This window comes from Oncorhynchus keta, chromosome 34, assembly GCF_023373465.1.
Source record: "Oncorhynchus keta strain PuntledgeMale-10-30-2019 chromosome 34, Oket_V2, whole genome shotgun sequence".
Taxonomy (NCBI): Eukaryota; Metazoa; Chordata; class Actinopteri; order Salmoniformes; family Salmonidae; genus Oncorhynchus; species Oncorhynchus keta.
In genome coordinates, this window is record NC_068454.1 from 77,803,093 (window position 1) to 77,823,056 (window position 19,964).

General features: G+C 49.8%; 1 protein-coding gene across 7 annotated transcripts in view; it reads right to left on the reverse strand.

Moving 5' to 3' along the window:
• LOC118380193 (myosin-10-like) overlaps positions 1-19,964 on the reverse strand; it is a 103,673-nt gene that overhangs the window by 52,034 nt on the left and 31,675 nt on the right. For 6 of the 7 annotated variants that reach the window (XM_052495102.1, XM_052495104.1, XM_052495107.1 and 3 more), the window contains exons 8-12: positions 18,454-18,546; positions 18,230-18,293; positions 17,917-18,015; positions 10,525-10,668; positions 4,644-4,858 (exon numbers count right to left, since the gene is read on the reverse strand). In XM_052495102.1, coding sequence (XP_052351062.1) covers positions 4,644-4,858; positions 10,525-10,668; positions 17,917-18,015; positions 18,230-18,293; positions 18,454-18,546 — 615 coding nt within the window. The remainder of the gene's footprint in view (positions 1-4,643; positions 4,859-10,524; positions 10,669-17,916; positions 18,016-18,229; positions 18,294-18,453; positions 18,547-19,964) is intronic. The other variant, XM_052495103.1, reaches the window with a different exon arrangement.

Consider the following 19,964-nt stretch of genomic DNA (forward strand, 5'->3'; position numbering starts at 1 on the left):
CCACAGTGTGCCATCACAGCAGCAAGATGTGTGACCTGTTGCCACAAGAAAAGGGCAACCAGTGAAGAACAAACACCAATGAAAATACAACCCATATTTATGATTATTTATTTTCCCTTGTGTACTTTCACCATTTGTACATTGTTACAACACTGTATATATACATAATATGACATGTGTAATGTCTTTATTGTTTTGAAACTTCTGTATGTGTGATGTCTACTGTTAATTTTGATTGTTTATTTCACTTTTGTATATTATCTACCTCACTTGCTTTGGCAATGTTAACACAGACAACACAGACAACAACATTGACGAATACGCTGATTCGGTGTGCGAGTTCATTAGAACGTGCGTTGAAGATGTCGTTCCCATAGCAACGATTAAAACATTCCCAAACCAGAAACCGTGGATTGATGGCAGCATTCGTGTGAAACTGAAAGTGCGAACCACTGCTTTTAATCAGGGCAAGGTGACTGGTAACATGACCGAATACAAACAGTGTAGCTATTCCCTCCGCAAGGCTATCAAACAAGCTAAGCGTCAGTATAGAGACAAAGTAGAATCTCAATTCAACGGCTCAGACACAAGAGGTATGTGGCAGGGTCTACAGTCAATCACGGATAACAAAAAGAAAACCACCCCAGTCACGGACCAGGATGTCTTGCTCCCAGGCAGACTAAATAACTTTTTGCCCGCTTTGAGGACAATACAGTGCCACTGACACGGCCTGCAACGGAAACATGCGGACTCCTCCTGCAGCCGACGTGAGCAAAACATTTAAACGTGTTAACCCTCGCAAGGCTGCAGGCCCAGACGGCATCCCCAGCCGAGCCCTCAGAGCATGTGCAGACCAGCTGGCCGGTGTGTTTACGGACATATTCAATCAATCCTTATCCCAGTCTGCTGTTCCCACATGCTTCAAGAGGGCCACCATTGTTCCTGTTCCCAAGAAAGCTAAGGTAACTGAGCTAAACGACTACCGCCCCACTCACTTCCGTCATCATGAAGTGCTTTGAGAGGCTAGTCAAGGACCATATCACCTCCACCCTACGTGACACCCTAGACCCACTCCAATTTGCTTACCGCCCCAATAGGTCCACAGACGATGCAATCTCAACCACACTGCACACTGCCCTAACCCATCTGGACGAGAGGAATACCTATGTGAGAATGCTGTTCATCGACTACAGCTCGGCATTTAACACCATAGTACCCTCCAAGCTCGTCATTAAGCTCGAGACCCTGGGTCTCGACCCCGCCCTGTGCAACTGGGTACTGGACTTCCTGACGGGCCGCCCCCAGGTGGTGAGGGTAGGCAACAACATTTCCACCCCGCTGATCCTCAACACTGGGGCCCCACAAGGGTGCGTTCTGAGCCCTCTCCTGTACTCCCTGTTCACCCACGACTGCGTGGCCACGCACGCCTCCAACTCAATCATCAAGTTTGCGGACGACACAACAGTGGTAGGCTTGATTACCAACAACGACGAGACGGCCTTCAGGGAGGAGATGAGGGCCCTCGGAGTGTGGTGTCAGGAAAATAACCTCACACTCAACGTCAACAACACACAGGAGATGATTGTGGACTTCAGGAAACAGCAGAGGGAACACCCCCCTATCCACATCGATGGAACAGTAGTGGAGAGGGTAGCAAGTTTTAAGTTCCTCGGCAAACACATCACAGACAAACTGAATTGGTCCACCCACACAGACAGCATCGTGAAGAAGGCGCAGCAGCGCCTCTTCAACCTCAGGAGGCTGAAGAAATTCGGCTTGTCACCAAAAGCACTCACAAACTTCTACAGATGCACAATCGAGAGCATCCTGGCGGGCTGTATCACCGCCTGGTACGGCAACTGCTCCGCCCACAACCGTAAGGCTCTCCAGAGGGTAGTGAGGTCTGCACAACGCATCACCGGGGGCAAACTACCTGCCCTCCAGGACACCTACATCACCCAATGTCACAGGAAGGCCATAAAGATCATCAAGGACAACAACCACCCGAGCCACTGCCTGTTCACCCCGTTATCATCCAGAAGGCGAGGTCAGTACAGGTGCATCAAAGCTGGAACCGAGAGACTGAAAAACAGCTTCTATCTCAAGGCCATCAGACTGTTAAACAGCCACCACTAACATTGAGTGGCTGCTGCCAACACACTGACTCAACTCCAGCCACTTTCATAATGGGAATTGATGGGAAATTATGTAAAATATATCACTAGCCACTTTAAACAATGCTACCTAATATAATGTTTACATACCCTACATTATTCATCTCATATGTATACATATATACTGTACTCTATATCATCTACTGCATCTTTATGTAATACATGTATCACTAGCCACTTTAACTATGCCACTTTGTTTACATACTCATCTCATATGTATATACTGCACTCAATACCATCTACTGTATCTTGCCTATGCCGCTCTGTACCATAACTCATTCATATATCTTTATGTACATATTCTTTATCCCCTTATACACACAAGTGTAAGACAGTAGTTTTGGAATTGTTAGTTAGATTACTTGTTGGTTATTACTGCATTGTCTAGAAGCACAAGCATTTCGCTACACTCGCATTAACATCTGCTAACCATGTGTATGTGACAAATCAAATTTGATTTGATTTGACATGTTTCTCATGCCAATAAAGCCCCTTGAATTGAATTGAAGGGAAAGAAGAGAGAGAGAGAAGAGTGAGAGAGAAGAGAGAGAAGATAGAGAAGAGTGAGAGAGAAGAGAGAGAAGAGTGAGAGAGAAGAGAGAGAAGAGTGAGAGAGAAGAGTGAGAGAGAAGAGAGAGAAGAGTGAGAGAGAGAGAAGAGTGAGAGAGAAGAGAGAGAGAGAAGAGTCAGAGAGAAGAGAGAGAGAGAAGAGTCAGAGAGAAGAGAGAGAGAAGAGTGAGAGAGAAGAGTGAGAGAGAGAAGAGAGAAGAGTGAGAGAGAAGAGAGAGAGAAGAGAGAGAGAGAAGAGAGAGAGAGAAGAGAGAGAGAGAAGAGAGAGAGAGAAGAGAGAGAGAGAAGAGAGAGAGAAGAGAGAGAGAAGAGTGAGAGAGAAGAGAGAGAGAGAAGAGTCAGAGAGAAGAGAGAGAGAGAAGAGTGAGAGAGAAGAGTGAGAGAGAAGAGAGAGAGAGAAGAGTGAGAGAGAAGAGTGAGAGAGAAGAGTGAGAGAGAAGAGGAGATAAAGATAAGATAAAGAAGAGAGAGAGAGCATTATTCATTTAGATATTTTAACCTGTTAGGGAAGTGGAGAATTTAAGCAGCTTTTCGCAGCTTTTTGTTAAAAATCGCGCAACATTTCAGCGCCCTGCTATTCATGCCAGGAATATATTATATGCTTATGATTAGTATGTGTGGATAGAAAACAGTCAGACGTTTCTAAAACTGGTTAAATCACGGCTGTGACTATAACAGAACGTGCGTTTCATCGAAAAGCGCAGGAAAATCTGATCACTGAAAATGGAAAACAATATCCATGCGCGACTTCCAGGAATTGTTAAAGGTGAACCGGATTAAATGGGGCTGAGGTTGCAGTACCTACAGCTTCCACACGATGTCTAGAGTCTTGTCATTTGCCTAGGCTTTGATTCTTGGTCAAACCGAATCAAGGGAACCGATTCCCTCCGGTCACCGACCGGATGTTTTGGTTGAGATTTCTTCGGACAGTATTTCATGAAGGACACCTATAGAATTTACATCGCCTCGTGATCAATTGTATCACTTATTAACGTGTACTAATACCTAAAGTTGCATTACAAAAGTATTTCGAAGTGTTTTGTGAAAGTTTATCGTCGACTTTTTTAATTTAAAAAAATGACGTTACGTTCTAAAACGCTATTTTTTCCGTTGTTCACACAGTGTTCATAGATCGATATCTAGGCTATATATGGACCGATTTAATCGAAAAAAGACCCAAAATGATGTTTATGGGACATATAGGAGTGCAAAGAAAGAAGCTCGTCAAAGGTAATGAATGTTTTATATTTTATTTCTGCGTTCTGAGTAGCCCCCGGCTATCGCAAAATCTGTCGTTAGGTGACGGTGCAGTATTTGGGGGATACATGCTATCAGATAATAGCTTCTCATGCTTTCGCCGAAAAGGATTTTACAAATCTGACTCGGTAACTAGATTCACAACGAGTGTAGCTTTAATTCAGTATATTGTATGTGCATTTTAATGAAAGTTTGAGTTTTATCAAAAACTATACTATACTGTACTTGAAATTTCCGCTGATATATGTTCCCACCACGGGAACTAGCATGTGCTTCTCACACCAATTGTGTATATGTGTGTGTGTATATGTGTGTGTGTATATGTGTGTATATGTGTGTGTGTATGTGTATATGTGTGTGTGTATATGTGTGTATATGTGTGTGTATGTGTATATGTGTGTGTGTGTATATGTGTGTGTGTATGTGTATATGTGTGTGTGTATATGTGTGTGTGTATATGTGTGTATATGTGTGTGTGTGTATGTGTATATGTGTGTGTGTATATGTGTGTATATGTGTGTGTGTATGTGTATATGTGTGTGTGTATATGTGTGTATATGTGTGTGTGTGTATGTGTATATGTGTGTGTGTATATGTGTGTATATGTGTGTGTGTATGTGTATATGTGTGTGTGTGTCTCACCTGTTCTTTGGTCTGGGCCTTCTGGACGTACTCACGTCCTACTTTGATCCTGGGGGTGAGGATGGCCCGGGAGAACTCCAGCACGCTGATGCCCAGCAGGTGGCTCAGTTTCTGGGCAGCCGTGTCGTCTGGCATGGAGCACTGGTCCTGGTTCTTCTCCTTAGTGAACGAGATGTTCCCAAACTGGAGCACTGCAGAGATCACCTTCAACATGGCTAACAGGAGGAAGACAGACAGACAGGCCGAAAGAGAGGGATGGAGAGGAGGGGAGGGAGACAGACAGACAGGCCGAAAGAGAGGGATGGAGAGGAGGGGAGGGAGACAGACAGACAGGCCGAAAGAGAGGGATGGAGAGGAGGGGAGGGAGACAGACAGACAGGCCGAAAGAGAGGGATGGAGAGGAGGGGAGGGAGACAGACAGACAGGCAGACAGACAGAAAGAGAGGGATGGAGAGGAGGGGAGGGAGACAGACAGACAGGCCGAAAGAGAGGGATGGAGAGGAGGGGAGGGAGACAGACAGACAGGCAGACAGACAGAAAGAGAGGGATGGAGAGGAGGGGAGGGAGACAGACAGACAGGCCGAAAGAGAGGGATGGAGAGGAGGGGAGGGAGACAGACAGACAGAAAGAGAGGGATGGAGAGGAGGGGAGGGAGGGAGGGAGGGAGGGAGACAGACAGACAGACAGACAGACAGACAGACAGACAGACAGACAGACAGACAGACAGACAGACAGACAGACAGACAGACAGACAGACCGAAAGAGAGGGATGGAGAGGAGGGGAGACAGACAGACAGACAGACAGACAGACAGACAGACAGACAGACAGACAGATAGGGATGGAGAGGAGAGGAGGGGAGGGAGACAGACAGACAGGCAGAAAGAGAGGGATGGAGAAGAGGGGAGGGAGACAGACAGACAGGCAGAAAGAGAGGGATGGAGAGGAGGGGAGGGAGACAGACAGACAGACAGAAAGAGAGGGATGGAGAGGAGGGGAGGGAGACAGACAGACAGACAGGCAGAAAGAGAGGGATGGAGAGGAGGGGAGGGAGACAGACAGACAGGCAGACAGAGAGGGATGGAGAGGAGGGGAGGGGAGGGAGACAGACAGACAGACAGACAGACAGACAGACAGACAGACAGGCAGAAAGAGGGATGGAGAGGAGGGGAGACAGACAGAAAGAAAGAGAGGGATGGAGAGGAGGGCAGGGAGGGAGGGAGGTGACAGACAGAAAGGCAGAAAGAGAGGGATGGAGAGGAGGGCAGGGAGGGAGGGAGGAAACAGACAAACAGGCAGAAAGAGAGGGATGGAGAGGAGGGGAGACAGACAGACAGCCAGAAAGAGAGGGATGGAGAGGAGGGGAGGGAGGGGAGGGGAGGGGAGGGAGGGAGGAGACAGACAGGCAGAAAGAGAGGGATGGAGAGGAGGGGAGGGAAGGAGGGAAGATACAGACAGGCAGAAAAAGAGGGATGGAGAGGAGGGCAGGGAAGGAGGGAAGAGACAGACAGGCATTAAGAAAGAGAGGGATGGAGAGGAGGGGAGGGAGGAGACAGACAGGCAGAAAGAGAGGGATGGAGAGGAGGGGAGGGAGGGAGGAGGGACACAGACAGGCAGAAAGAGAGGGATGGAGAGGAGGGGAGGGAGGGAGGAGGGAGACAGGCAGAAAGAGAGGGATGGAGAGGAGGGCAGGGAGGGAGGGAGGGAGGAGGGAGACAGACAGACAGGCAGAAAGAGAGGGATGGAGAGGAGGGCAGGGGGGGAGGGAGGAGGGAGACAGACAGGCAGAAAGAGAGGGATGGAGAGGAGGGCAGGGAAGGAGGGAAGAGACAGACAGGCAGAAAGAGAGGGATGAGAGGAGGGGAGGGAGGGAGGTGACAGACAGGCAGGCAGAAAGAGAGGGATGGAGAGGAGGGCAGGAAGGGAGGGAGGGAGACAGACAGGCAGAAAGAGAGGGATGGAGAGGAGGGCAGGGAGGGAGGGAGGAGGGAGACAGACAGGCAGAAAGAGAGGGATGGAGAGGAGGGGAGGGAGGGAGGTGACAGACAGGCAGGCAGAAAGAGAGGGATGGAGAGGAGGGCAGGGAGGGAGGGAGGGAGGAGGGAGACAGACAGGCAGAAAGAGAGGGATGGAGAGGAGGGCAGGGAGGAGGGAGGAGGGAGACAGAGAGACAGGCAGAAAGAGAGGGATGGATGGAGTGGAGGGGAGGGAGGGAGGGAGGACGGAGATAGACAGGCAGAAAGAGAGGGATGGAGAGGAGGGGAGGGAGGGAGGGAGGAGGGAGACAGACAGACAGGGAGAAAGAAAGGGATGGAGAGGAGGGGAGGGAGGGAGACAGACAGGCAGAAAGAGAGGGATGGAGAGGAGGGGAGGGAGGGAGGAGGGAGACAGACAGGCAGAAAGAGAGGAATGGAGAGGAGGGGAGGGAGGGAGGAGGGAGACAGACAGGCAGAAAGAGAGGGATGGAGAGGAGGGGAGGGAGGGAGGAGGGAGACAGACACGCAGAAAGAGAGGGATGGAGAGGAGGGGAGGGAGGGAGGAGGGAGACAGACAGGCAGAAAGAGAGGGATGGAGAGGAGGGCAGGGAGGGAGACAGACAGACAGACAGAAAGAGAGGGATGGAGAGGAGGGCAGGGAGGGGGAGGAGGAGACAGACAGGCAGAAAGAGAGGGATGAGAGGAGGGCAGGGAGGGAGGGAGGAGTAGGAGACAGACAGACAGACAGGCAGAAAGAGAGGGATGAGAGGAGGGGAGGGAGACAGACAGACAGGCCGAAAGAGAGGGATGGAGAGGAGGGGAGGGAGACAGACAGACAGAAAGAGAGGGATGGAGAGGAGGAGGGAGGGGAGGGAGGGAGGGAGGGAGGGAGGGAGGGAGGGGGAGACAGACAGACAGACAGACAGACAGACAGACAGACAGACAGACAGACAGACAGACAGACAGACCGAAGAGAGGGATGGAGAGGAGGAGACAGACAGACAGACAGACAGACAGACAGACAGACAGACAGACAGACAGATAGGGATGGAGAGGAGAGGAGGGGAGGGAGACAGACAGACAGGCAGAAAGAGAGGGATGGAGAAGAGGGAGGGAGACAGACAGACAGGCAGAAAGAGAGGGATGGAGAGGAGGGAGGGAGACAGACAGACAGACAGAAAGAGAGGGATGGAGAGGAGGGGAGGGAGACAGACAGACAGACAGGCAGAAAGAGAGGGATGGAGAGGAGGGGAGGGAGACAGACAGACAGGCAGACAGAGAGGGATGGAGAGGAGGGGAGGGGAGGGAGACAGACAGACAGACAGACAGGCAGAAAGAGGGATGGAGAGGAGGGGAGACAGACAGAAAGAAAGAGAGGGATGGAGAGGAGGGCAGGGAGGGAGGGAGGTGACAGACAGAAAGGCAGAAAGAGAGGGATGGAGAGGAGAGCAGGGAGGGAGGGAGGAAACAGACAAACAGGCAGAAAGAGAGGGATGGAGACAGACAGACAGCCAGAAAGAGAGGGATGGAGAGGAGGGGAGGGAGGGGAGGGGAGGGAGGGAGCGAGGAGCGAGACAGACAGGCAGAAAGAGAGGGATGGAGAGGAGGGGAGGGAGGGAGGAGACAGACAGGCAGAAAGAGAGGGATGGAGAGGAGGGGAGGGAAGGAGGGAAGATACAGACAGGCAGAAAAAGAGGGATGGAGAGGAGGGCAGGGAAGGAGGGAAGAGACAGACAGGCATTAAGAAAGAGAGGGATGGAGAGGAGGGGAGGGAGGGAGACAGACAGGCAGAAAGAGAGGGATGGAGAGGAGGGGAGGGAGGGAGGAGGGAGGTGACAGACAGGCAGAAAGAGAGGGATGGAGAGGAGGGGAGGGAGGGAGGAGGGAGACAGGCAGAAAGAGAGGGATGGAGAGGAGGGCAGGGAGGGAGGGGAGGGAGGAGGGAGACAGACAGACAGGCAGAAAGAGAGGGATGGAGAGGAGGGCAGGGGGGGAGGGAGGAGGGAGACAGACAGGCAGAAAGAGAGGGATGGAGAGGAGGGCAGGGAAGGAGGGAAGAGACAGACAGGCAGAAAGAGAGGGATGGAGAGGAGGAGGGAGGAGGTGACAGACAGGCAGGCAGAAAGAGAGGGATGGAGAGGAGGGCAGGAAGGGAGGGAGGGAGACAGACAGGCAGAAAGAGAGGGATGGAGAGGAGGGCAGGGAGGGAGGGAGGAGGGAGACAGACAGGCAGAAAGAGAGGGATGGAGAGGAGGGGAGGGAGGTGACAGACAGGCAGGCAGAAAGAGAGGGATGGAGAGGAGGGCAGGGAGGGAGGGAGGGAGGAGGGAGACAGACAGGCAGAAAGAGAGGGATGGAGAGGAGGGCAGGGAGGGAGGGAGGAGGGAGACAGAGAGACAGGCAGAAAGAGAGGGATGGATGGAGTGGAGGGTAGGGAGGGAGGGAGGACGGAGATAGACAGGCAGAAAGAGAGGGATGGAGAGGAGGGTAGGGAGGGAGGGAGGAGGGAGACAGACAGACAGGGAGAAAGAAAGGGAGGGAGAGGGGGGGAGGGAGGGAGACAGACAGGCAGAAAGAGAGGGATGGAGAGGAGGGGAGGGAGGGAGGAGGGAGACAGACAGGCAGAAAGAGAGGAATGGAGAGGAGGGGAGGGAGGAGGAGGGAGACAGACAGGCAGAAAGAGAGGGATGGAGAGGAGGGGAGGGAGGGAGGAGGGAGACAGACACGCAGAAAGAGAGGGATGGAGAGGAGGGGAGGGAGGGAGGAGGGAGACAGGCAGAAAGAGAGGGATGGAGAGGAGGGCAGGGAGGGAGACAGACAGACAGACAGAAAGAGAGGGATGGAGAGGAGGGCAGGGAGGGAGGGAGGAGGGAGACAGACAGGCAGAAAGAGAGGGATGAGAGGAGGGCAGGGAGGGAGGGAGGGAGTAGGGAGACAGACAGACAGACAGGCAGGAAGAGAGGGATGAGAGGAGGGCAGGGAGGGAGTAGGGAGACAGACAGACAGGCAGAAAGAGAGGGATGAGAGGAGGGCAGGGAGGGAGTAGGGAGACAGACAGACAGGCAGAAAGAGAGGGATGAGAGGAGGGCAGGGAGGGAGTAGGGAAACAGACAGACAGGCAGAAAGAGAGGGATGAGAGGAGGGCAGGGAGGGAGGAGGGAGACAGACAGACAGGCAGAAAGAGAGGGATGAGAGGAGGGCAGGGAGGGAGTAGGGAGACAGACAAGACAGGCAGAAAGAGAGGGATGAGAGGAGGGCAGGGGGGGGGGGGAGACAGACAGACAGGCAGAAAGAGAGGGGTGAGAGGAGGGCAGGGAGGGAGTAGGGAGACAGACAGACAGGCAGAAAGAGAGGGATGAGAGGAGGGCAGGGAGGGAGGAGGGAGACAGACAGACAGGCAGAAAGAGAGGGATGAGAGGAGGGCAGGGAGGGAGGAGGGAGACAGACAGACAGGCAGAAAGAGAGGGATGGAGAGGAGGGCAGGGAGGGAGGAGGGAGACAGACAGACAGACAGGCAGAAAGAGAGGGATGGAGAGGAGGGCAGGGAGGGAGGAGGGAGACAGACAGACAGGCAGAAAGAGAGGGATGAGAGGAGGGCAGGGAGGGAGGAGGGAGACAGACAGACAGGCAGAAAGAGAGGGATGAGAGGAGGGCAGGGAGGGAGGAGGGAGACAGACAGACAGGCAGAAAGAGAGGGATGGAGAGGAGGGCAGGGAGGGAGGAGGGAGACAGACAGACAGAAAGGGATGGAGAGGAGGGGAGGGAGACAGACAGACAGACAGACAGACAGACAGACAGACAGACAGACAGAAAGAAAGGGATGGAGAGAAAATATAGTTTTTTACTTCCATGTTCTGAGGAAAGCTCTGTCCCCCCCATTCCTCCCCTCCATTCCTCTCTCACTTACACAGAGACTCATCTGGTGTGAATCCCATGATGGTCATAGAGTCCATGGTCTGGGTGAAGTTGTCAGCATCACTCTGGCCTGGAACAGGTATAGCACCTCCACTCAGAAACCTGTACTGGTCAGCACTACCAAGGAGAAGGTCTGCTACAGACAGAGAGGAAGAGAGAGAGGGGGAAACAGAGGGAGAGAGAGGGAAACAGAGAGACAGGGAAACAGAGATAGAGAGACAGGGAAACAGAGATAGAGAGGGATACAGAGATAGAGAGGGATACAGAGAGACAGGGAAACAGAGAGAGAGGGGGAAACAGAGGGACAGGGAAACAGAGATAGAGAGGGATACAGAGAGACAGGGAAACAGAGAGAGAGAGGGAAACAGATAGACAGGGAAACAGAGGGAGAAGGAAACAGAGTGACAGGGAAACAGAGCGAGAGAGAGAAACAGAGAGAGCGGGAAACAGAGTGACAGGGAAACAGAGAGAGAGAAACAGAGGGAGAGGGAAACAGAGAGAGAGAAACAGAGAGAGAGGGAAACAGATAGACAGGGAAACAGAGAGAGAGGGGGAAACAGAGGGACAGGGAAACAGAGATAGAGAGGGATACAGAGAGACAGGGAAACAGAGAGAGAGAGGGAAACAGATAGACAGGGAAACAGAGGGAGAAGGAAACAGAGTGACAGGGAAACAGAGCGAGAGAGAGAAACAGAGAGAGCGGGAAACAGAGTGACAGGGAAACAGAGAGAGAGAAACAGAGGGAGAGGGAAACAGAGAGAGAGGAACAGAGAGAGAGGGAAACAGATAGACAGGGAAACAGAGAGAGAGAAACAGAGGGAGAGAAACAGAGAGAGAGGGAAACAGAGAGAGAGAGAAACAGAGTGACAGGGAAACAGAGAGAGCGAAACAGAGGGAGAGGGAAACAGATGGACAGGGAAACAGAGAGAGAGAAACAGAGGGAGAGGGAAACAGAGAGAGAGGGAAACAGAGAGAGAAACAGAGAGAGAGGGAAACAGAGAGACAGGGAAACAGAAGGACATGGAAACAGAGAGAGAAACAGTGACAGGGAGACAGGGAGAGAGAGGGAGAGAGGGAAACAGAGAGAGAGAGGGAAACAGAGAGAGAGGGAAATAGAGACACAGGGAAACAGAGAGAGAGAGGGAAACAGAGAGAGAGGGAAACAGACAGACAGGGAAACAGAGAGAGAGAGGGAAACAGAGAGACAGGGAAACAGAGAGACAGGGAAACAGAGTGACAGGGAAACAGAGGGAGAGGGAAACGGAGAGAGGGGGAAACAGAGTGACAGGGAAACAGAGAGAGAAACAGAGGGAGAGGGAAACAGAGTAACAGGGAAACAGAGAGAGAGAGAAACAGAGAGAGAGGGAAACAGAGAGACAGGGAAACAGAGAGAGGGGGAAACAGAGTAACAGGGAAACAGAGAGAGAGAAACAGAGAGACAGGGAAACAGAGAGACAGGGAAACAGAAGGACATGGAAACAGAGAGAGAAACAGTGACAGGGAGACAGGGAGAGAGAGGGAAACAGAGAGACAGGGAAACAGAGAGACAGGGAAACAGAGAGAGAGAGGGAAACAGAGAGAAAGGGAAACAGAGAGACGGGGAAACAGAGTGACAGGGAAACAGAGAGACGGGGAAACAGAGTGACAGGGAAACAGAGAGAGAGGGAAACAGAGAGAGAGAAACAGAGGGAGAGGGAAACAGATAGACAGGGAAACAGAGAGAGAGAAACAGAGGGAGAGGGAAACAGAGAGAGAGGGAAACAGAGAGAGAGGGAAACAGAGTGACAGGGAAACAGAGAAAGAGAAAAAGAGAGAGAGGGAAACAGAGAGACAGGGAAACAGAAGGACATGGAAACAGAGAGAGAAACAGTGACAGGGAGACAGGGAGAGAGAGGGAAACAGAGAGACAGGGAAACAGATAGAGAGAGGGAAACAGAGAGACAGGGAAACAGAGAGAGAGAGGGAAATAGAGAGACAGGGAAACAGAGAGAGAGAGGGAAAGAGAGAGAGAGAGAGGGAAACAGAGAGACAGGGAAACAGAGACACGGGGAAACAGAGAGAGAGGGAAACAGAGTGACAGGGAAACAGAGAGAGAAACAGTGACAGGGAGACAGGGAGAGAGAGGGAAACAGAGAGACAGGGAAACAGATGGAGAGAGGGAAACAGAGAGAGAAACAGAGGGAGAGGGAAGCAGATAGACAGGGAAACAGAGAGAGAGAAACAGAGGGAGAGGGAAACAGAGAGAGAGGGAAACAGAGAGAGAGGGAAACAGAGTGACAGGGAAACAGAGAGAGAGAAACAGAGAGAGAGGGAAACAGAGAGACAGGGAAACAGAAGGACATGGAAACAGAGAGAGAAACAGTGACAGGGAGACAGGGAGAGAGGGAAACAGAGAGACAGGGAAACAGAGAGAGAGGGAAACAGAGAGAGAGGGAAACAGAGAGACAGGGAAACAGAGAGACAGGGAAACAGAGAGAGAGAGGGGAACAGAGAGACAGGGAAACAGAGAGACAGGGAAACAGAGAGACAGGGAAACAGAGAGACAGGGAAACAGAGAGAGAGGGAAACAGAGAGAGAGAGGGAAACAGAGAGAGAGGGAAACAGAGAGAGAGAGGGAAACAGAGAGAGAGGGAAACAGAGAGAGGGAAACAGAGAGACAGGGAAACAGAGAGAGAGGGAAACAGAGAGAGAGGGAAACAGGGAGACAGGGAAACAGAGAGAGAGAGGGAAACAGGGAGACAGGGAAACAGAGAGGGAAACAGAGAGAGAGGGAAACAGAGAGAGAGGGAAACAGAGAGACAGGGAAACAGAGAGACAGGGAAACAGAGAGAGAGGGAAACAGAAAGGGAAACAGAGAGACAGGGAAACAGAGAGACAGGGAAACAGAGAGAGAGAGGGAAACAGACAGGGAAACAGAGAGAGGGAAACAGAGAGACAGGGAAACAGAGAGAGAGAGGGAAACAGAGAGAGAGGGAAACAGAGAGACAGGGAAACAGAGAGACAGGGAAACAGAGAGAGAGGGAAACAGAGAGAGAGGGAAACAGAGAGAGAAACAGTGACAGGGAGACAGGGAGAGAGAGGGAAACAGAGAGACAGGGAAACAGAGCGAGAGAGGGAAACAGAGAGACAGGGAAACAGAGACAGGGAAACAGAGAGAGAGAGGGAAACAGAGAGACAGGGAAACAGAGAGAGAAACAGTGACAGGGAGACAGGGAGAGAGAGGGAAACAGAGAGACAGGGAAACAGAAGGACATGGAAACAGAGAGAGAAACAGTGACAGGGAGACAGGGAGAGAGAGGGAAACAGAGAGACAGGGAAACAGATAGAGAGAGGGAAACAGAGAGACAGGGAAACAGAGAGACAGGAAACAAACAGACAGGGAAACAGAGAGACGGGGAAAAGAGAGAGAGAGACAGGAAACAGAGACAGGGAAACAGAGAGACAGAGGAGAGAGAGGGAAACAGAGAGACAGGGAAACAGAGAGAGGGAGAGATAGGAAACAGAGAGGGAAACAGAGACAGGGAAACAGAGAGACAGGGAAACAGAGAGAAACAGAGAGACAGGGAAACAGAGAGGGACAGGGAAACAGAGACAGGAAACAGAGAGGGAAACAGAGAGACAGGGAAACAGAGAGACAGGGAAACAGAGAGAGAAACAGAGAGAGGGAAACAGATGGACAGGGAAACAGAGAGAAACAGAGAGAAACAGAGGGAGAGGGAAACAGAGAGAGAGGGAAACAGAGAGAGACAGGGAAACAGAGAGGAAACAGGGAAACAGAGAGAGAGAAACAGAGAGACAGAGAGGAGGGGAAACAGAGAGACAGGAAACAGAAGGACATGGAAACAGAGAGAGAGAAACAGTGAAACAGGGAGACAGGGAGAGAGAGGGAAACAGAGAGACAGGGAAACAACAGAGAGAGAGTGGAAACAGAGAGAGAGGGAAACAGAAACAGAGAGAGGGAAACAGGAAACAGAGAGACAGGGAAACAGAGAGAGAGGAAACAGAGAGAGAGGGAAACAGAACAGAGAGACAGGGAAACAGAGAGGGAAACGGGGAAACAGAGAGAGAGGGAAACAGAGAGAAACAGGGAAACAGAGGGAGAGAGAGGGAAACAGAGAGAGAGGGAAACAGAGACAGGGAAACAGAGACATGGAAACAGTGACAGGGAGACAGGGAGAGAGAGGGAACAGAGAGACAGGGAAACAGAGAGAGAGGGAAACAGAGACAGGGAAACAGAGAACAGGGAAACAGAGAGAGAGGAAACAGAGAGACAGAACAGAAACAGAAACAGAGAGACGGGGAAACAGAGACAGGGGAGGGAAACAGAGAGGAAACAGGGAGAGAGGGAAACAGAGAGGGAAACAGAGAGGGAAACAGAGAGACAGGGAAACAGAGAGAGAGAAACAGAGTGAGAGGGAAACAGAGAGAGAGGGAAACAGAGAGACATGGAAACAGAGAGAGAGAAACAGTGACAGGGAGAGAGAAACAGGAGGGAAACAGAGAGAGAGGGAAACAGAGAGACATGGAAACAGAGAGAGAAACAGTGACAGGGAAACAGAGAGACAGGGAAACAGAGAGACAGGGAAACAGAGAGAGAGAGGGAAACAGAGAGACAGGGAAACAGAGAGAGAGAGGGAAACAGAGAGACAGGGAAACAGAGAGACAGGGAAACAGAGAGACAGGGAAACAGGGAGACGGGGAAACAGAGAGAGAGAGGGAAACAGAGAGACAGGGAAACAGAGAGAGAGAGGGAAACAGAGAGAGAGGGAAACAGAGTGACAGTGAAACAGAGAGAGAGAAACAGAGGGAGAGGGAAACAGATAGACAGGGAAACAGAGAGAGAGAAACAGAGGGAGAGAAACAGAGAGAGAGGGAAACAGACAGGGAAACAGAAGGACATGGAAACAGAGAGAGAGAGGGAAACAGAGAGAGAGAGGGAAACAGAGAGAGAGAGAGGGAAACAGAGAAAGAGAGAAACAGAGAGACAGGGAAACAGAGAGAGAGAGGGAAACAGAGAGAGAGAGGGAAACAGAGAGACAGGGAAACAGAGACAGGGAAACAGAAAGACAGGGAAACAGAGAAAGAGAGAAACAGAGAAAGAGAGGACAGTAATCAGTAAAATGATCAAATGTCATGAATCGAAATGTCAATTTTCAACCTATTCACCAGATCTATCTATTCACCAGATCTATCTATTCACCAGATCAACCTATTCACCAGATCTATCTATTCACCAGATCTATCTATTCACCAGATCTACCTATTCACCAGATCAACCTATTCACCAGATCAACCTATTCACCAGATCTATCTATTCACCAGATCTATCTATTCACCAGATCTACCTATTCACCAGATCTATCTATTCACCAGATCTATCTATTCACCAGATCTATCTATTCACCAGATCTACCTATTCACCAGATCTATCTATTCACCAGATCTACCTATTCACCAGATCTATCTATTCACCAGATCTATCTATTCACCAGATCTATCTATTCACCAGATCTATCTATTCACCAGATCTACCTATTCACCAGATCAACCTATTCACCAGATCTATCTATTCACCAGATCTATCTATTCACCAGATCTACCTATTCACCAGATCTATCTATTCACCAGATCTATCTATTCACCAGATCTATCTATTCACCAGATCTATCTATTCACCAGGTCTATCTATTCACCAGATCTACCTATTCACCAGATCTATCTATTCACCAGATCTATCTATTCACCAGATCTATCTATTCACCAGATCTACCTATTCACCAGATCTATCTATTCACCAGATCTATCTATTCACCAGATCTATCTATTCACCAGATCTATCTATTCACCAGATCTATCTATTCACCAGATCTATCTATTCACCAGATCTATCTATTCACCAGATCTATCTATTCACCAGATCTACCTATTCACCAGATCTATCTATTCACCAGATCTATCTATTCACCAGATCTATCTATTCACCAGATCTATCTATTCACCAGATCTATCTATTCACCAGATCTATCTATTCACCAGATCTATCTATTCACCAGATCTATCTATTCACCAGATCTATCTATTCACCAGATCTATCTATTCACCAGATCTATCTATTCACCAGATCTATCTATTCACCAGATCTATCTATTCACCAGATCTATCTATTCACCAGATCTACCTATTCACCAGATCTATCTATTCACCAGATCTACCTATTCACCAGATCTACCTATTCACCAGATCTATCTATTCACCAGATCTATCTATTCACCAGATCTACCTATTCACCAGATCTATCTATTCACCAGATCTATCTATTCACCAGATCTATCTATTCACCAGATCTACCTATTCACCAGATCTATCTATTCACCAGATCTATCTATTCACCAGATCTACCTATTCACCAGATCTATCTATTCACCAGATCTATCTATTCACCAGATCTACCTATTCACCAGATCAACCTATTCACCAGATCTATCTATTCACCAGATCTACCTATTCACCAGATCTATCTATTCACCAGATCTACCTATTCACCAGATCAACCTATTCACCAGATCTACCTATTCACCAGATCTACCTATTCACCAGATCAACCTATTCACCAGATCAACCTATTCACCAGATCTACCTATTCACCAGATCTATCTATTCACCAGATCTACCTATTCACCAGATCTACCTATTCACCAGATCAACCTATTCACCAGATCTATCTATTCACCAGATCTACCTATTCACCAGATCTATCTATTCACCAGATCTATCTATTCACCAGATCAACCTATTCAACCCATCCCCTTTCTCCCCTCCCTCTCCTACCCTCTCTTTCTCCTCTCCCTCTCTTTCTCCCCTCCCTCTCCTACCCTCTCTTTCTCCTCTCCCTCTCTTTCTCCCCTCCCTCTCCTAGCCTCTCTTTCTCCTCTCCCTCTCCTACCCTCTCTTTCTCCCTCCCTCTCCTACCCTCTCTTTCTCCTCTCCCTATCTTACCCTCTCTTTCTCCTCTCCCTCTCTTTCTCCCCTCCCTCTCCTAGCCTCTCTTTCTCCTCTCCCTCTCCTACCCTCTCTTTCTCCCCTCCCTCTCCTACCCTCTCTTTCTCCTCTCCCTATCTTACCCTCTCTTTCTCCTCTCCCTCTCTTTCTCCCCTCCCTCTCCTAGCCTCTCTTTCTCCCCTCCCTCTCCTACCCTCTCTTTCTCCTCTCCCTCTCCTACCCTCTCTTTCTCCTCTCCCTCTCCTACCCTCTCTTTCTCCTCTCCCTCTCCTACCCTCTCTTTCTCCTCTCCCCTCTCCTACCCTCTCTTTCTCCTCTCCCACTCTTACCCTCTCTTTCTCCTCTCCCTCTCCTACCCTCTCTTTCTCCTCTCCCCCTCTCTCACCTCTGGTGGTCTCTGAAGCTCCACACATGAGTTGGTAGAAGATGTGAAAGGTCCTTTCATCTTTGGCCTGGCGGATCGCCCTCGACTTCTCCAGCAGGTCTGAGGTCAGGAGTAAAGGAAGGGTTCAATAGCCCCAGACACTAACCTGAGGGCAGTTTTGCATCCCCTGCTTCCCTGAGCTCACCCCTGTGTGTAGGGCAACTTCTACCTGATGACAGATTAGCAGTGACCCAACAGTGAGCATACTAATGAATTACAACAGTAATATTTAGGTTGGGACTCGAAACAGAGTCTAACTGCAGAGGAAGGATACAGGTCTCAATGTTGGCACCGACAATATATCCAGCCACGTCAAAGTTAATACGGATGAATTTGCCCTGAGAGACAAGAGGAGAAGAAATGCGTCAGTTGATGATTAACATATTAATGAAAAAATTATACAAACTCAACAACAAACACAGTAAATAAAAATACAACCAATTAAAAACATACTGTAGATCTTATCTGGGATCAATCTAGATATTAATACATTCTTACAAATCTGGAGGAGTTGTCGTTCTTGACAGTCTTGGCATTTCCGAAGGCCTCCAGGATGGGGTTGGCCTGTAGCAGCTGTCTCTCTAGCTCCCCCTGGAGGACAGGACAGGCACCGCATCAACACTGGGACATACATCACAAAGCAACTCCACAAGCCAAAATACTGTTCCCCCAATCCCAGTACAAAAGAGGGGAGACCAGACTCATCAGAGAGCAAACAAGGCAGTAACCCAGTGGTCTCAACTCTGAATTTCAAGATATAGTCTGTAATAGCATCTCAACAGGATGAGCCCAGAGAAATCTAGAGATAAATAGCTTTTCCTGTGTTCTCTTACAGACATTTTCAGCATCTAGCCAGCTAACATATGCCAGCCAAGGTGCCAGACTTTGTGCATTCAACAACTCTACATTGGTGCCTTGCCAAGACCTCGGCCAGACGTTGGCGAGAAAACGCGTAAGTGGCGTAAGCAGAAACCAACTAGCACAGAGGCTGTGTAATAGCCTGTCCCTGTGCTGTTGTACTAGTTCACATGAATTTATCAGTCGAGAACCACTGCGTTAGATCAGAAAGTATGGCCGCAGATGCTATCTCTAGCTTTACGCAGATGCTATCTCTAGCTTTACGCAGATGCTATCTCTAGCTTTACGCAGATGCTATCTCTGGCTTTAGCTACACAGTGGCTCAGGCTATAGCTCTACTAGCTCTATAGCTTTAAGTAGGGTAGCATTAGCATTATCTAGGGAGCTACTGGAGGGGGATTTAAAAGCGGCAGGTGAAGAACGCCAGCCAAGCAGCACTCAAAGCTACACGTAGCAAGAAGCCAGGGCTTTGCATGGGAACAAAGCTCAGACTGACAACAATGCACATACTACTAGACAAACGCACGCAACAACACACACACATAAAAGCACGCACACACACAGACAGGTATGTGTGGAGACTCCTGGACAGCCAGAATGTATGCTTAACTATTCTACATGGTAAATGCCTGGTGTATTTGGGCATCATTCACAGGTGTGACCACCAGAATGGAAGCATTGAGCTCATTCACTGTAAAGGGAGGATGGGGAGGGAGGTCTATAGCCCGGTCTGAGAACAACCTCGAGCCACTGCCCCTTCAGTGCTAGCAGATCAGAAAAGACTGGATAGGTGTAATCACTAAGGTGATGGCTCTATCTAAGCGTCCAAAGGGTTTAGGGGAGATTCCACCTATCTGGTTTTCAGATGGACGGTTGTTTTAAGACCAAGCTTTTGTGCATCATCAGTGAATTCCAAAGCTTTCCTTCACCGATGAGGGGAATGATTCTGAGACCCACCTATGGGCGGGATTAACACCAGCTGTCAATCAGGAAACTAGAGCATTTCATTGGGCATCTGTATATGGTTTGAAGATTGACAGGTTGTTAATCCAGCCAATCAGGACGTTGAGAGAGATTCATAGACCCGCCCATCACCACTTATTCTAGCACCCATTGGGTGTTGCTACAGATATACCGTACAGTAAAAATCC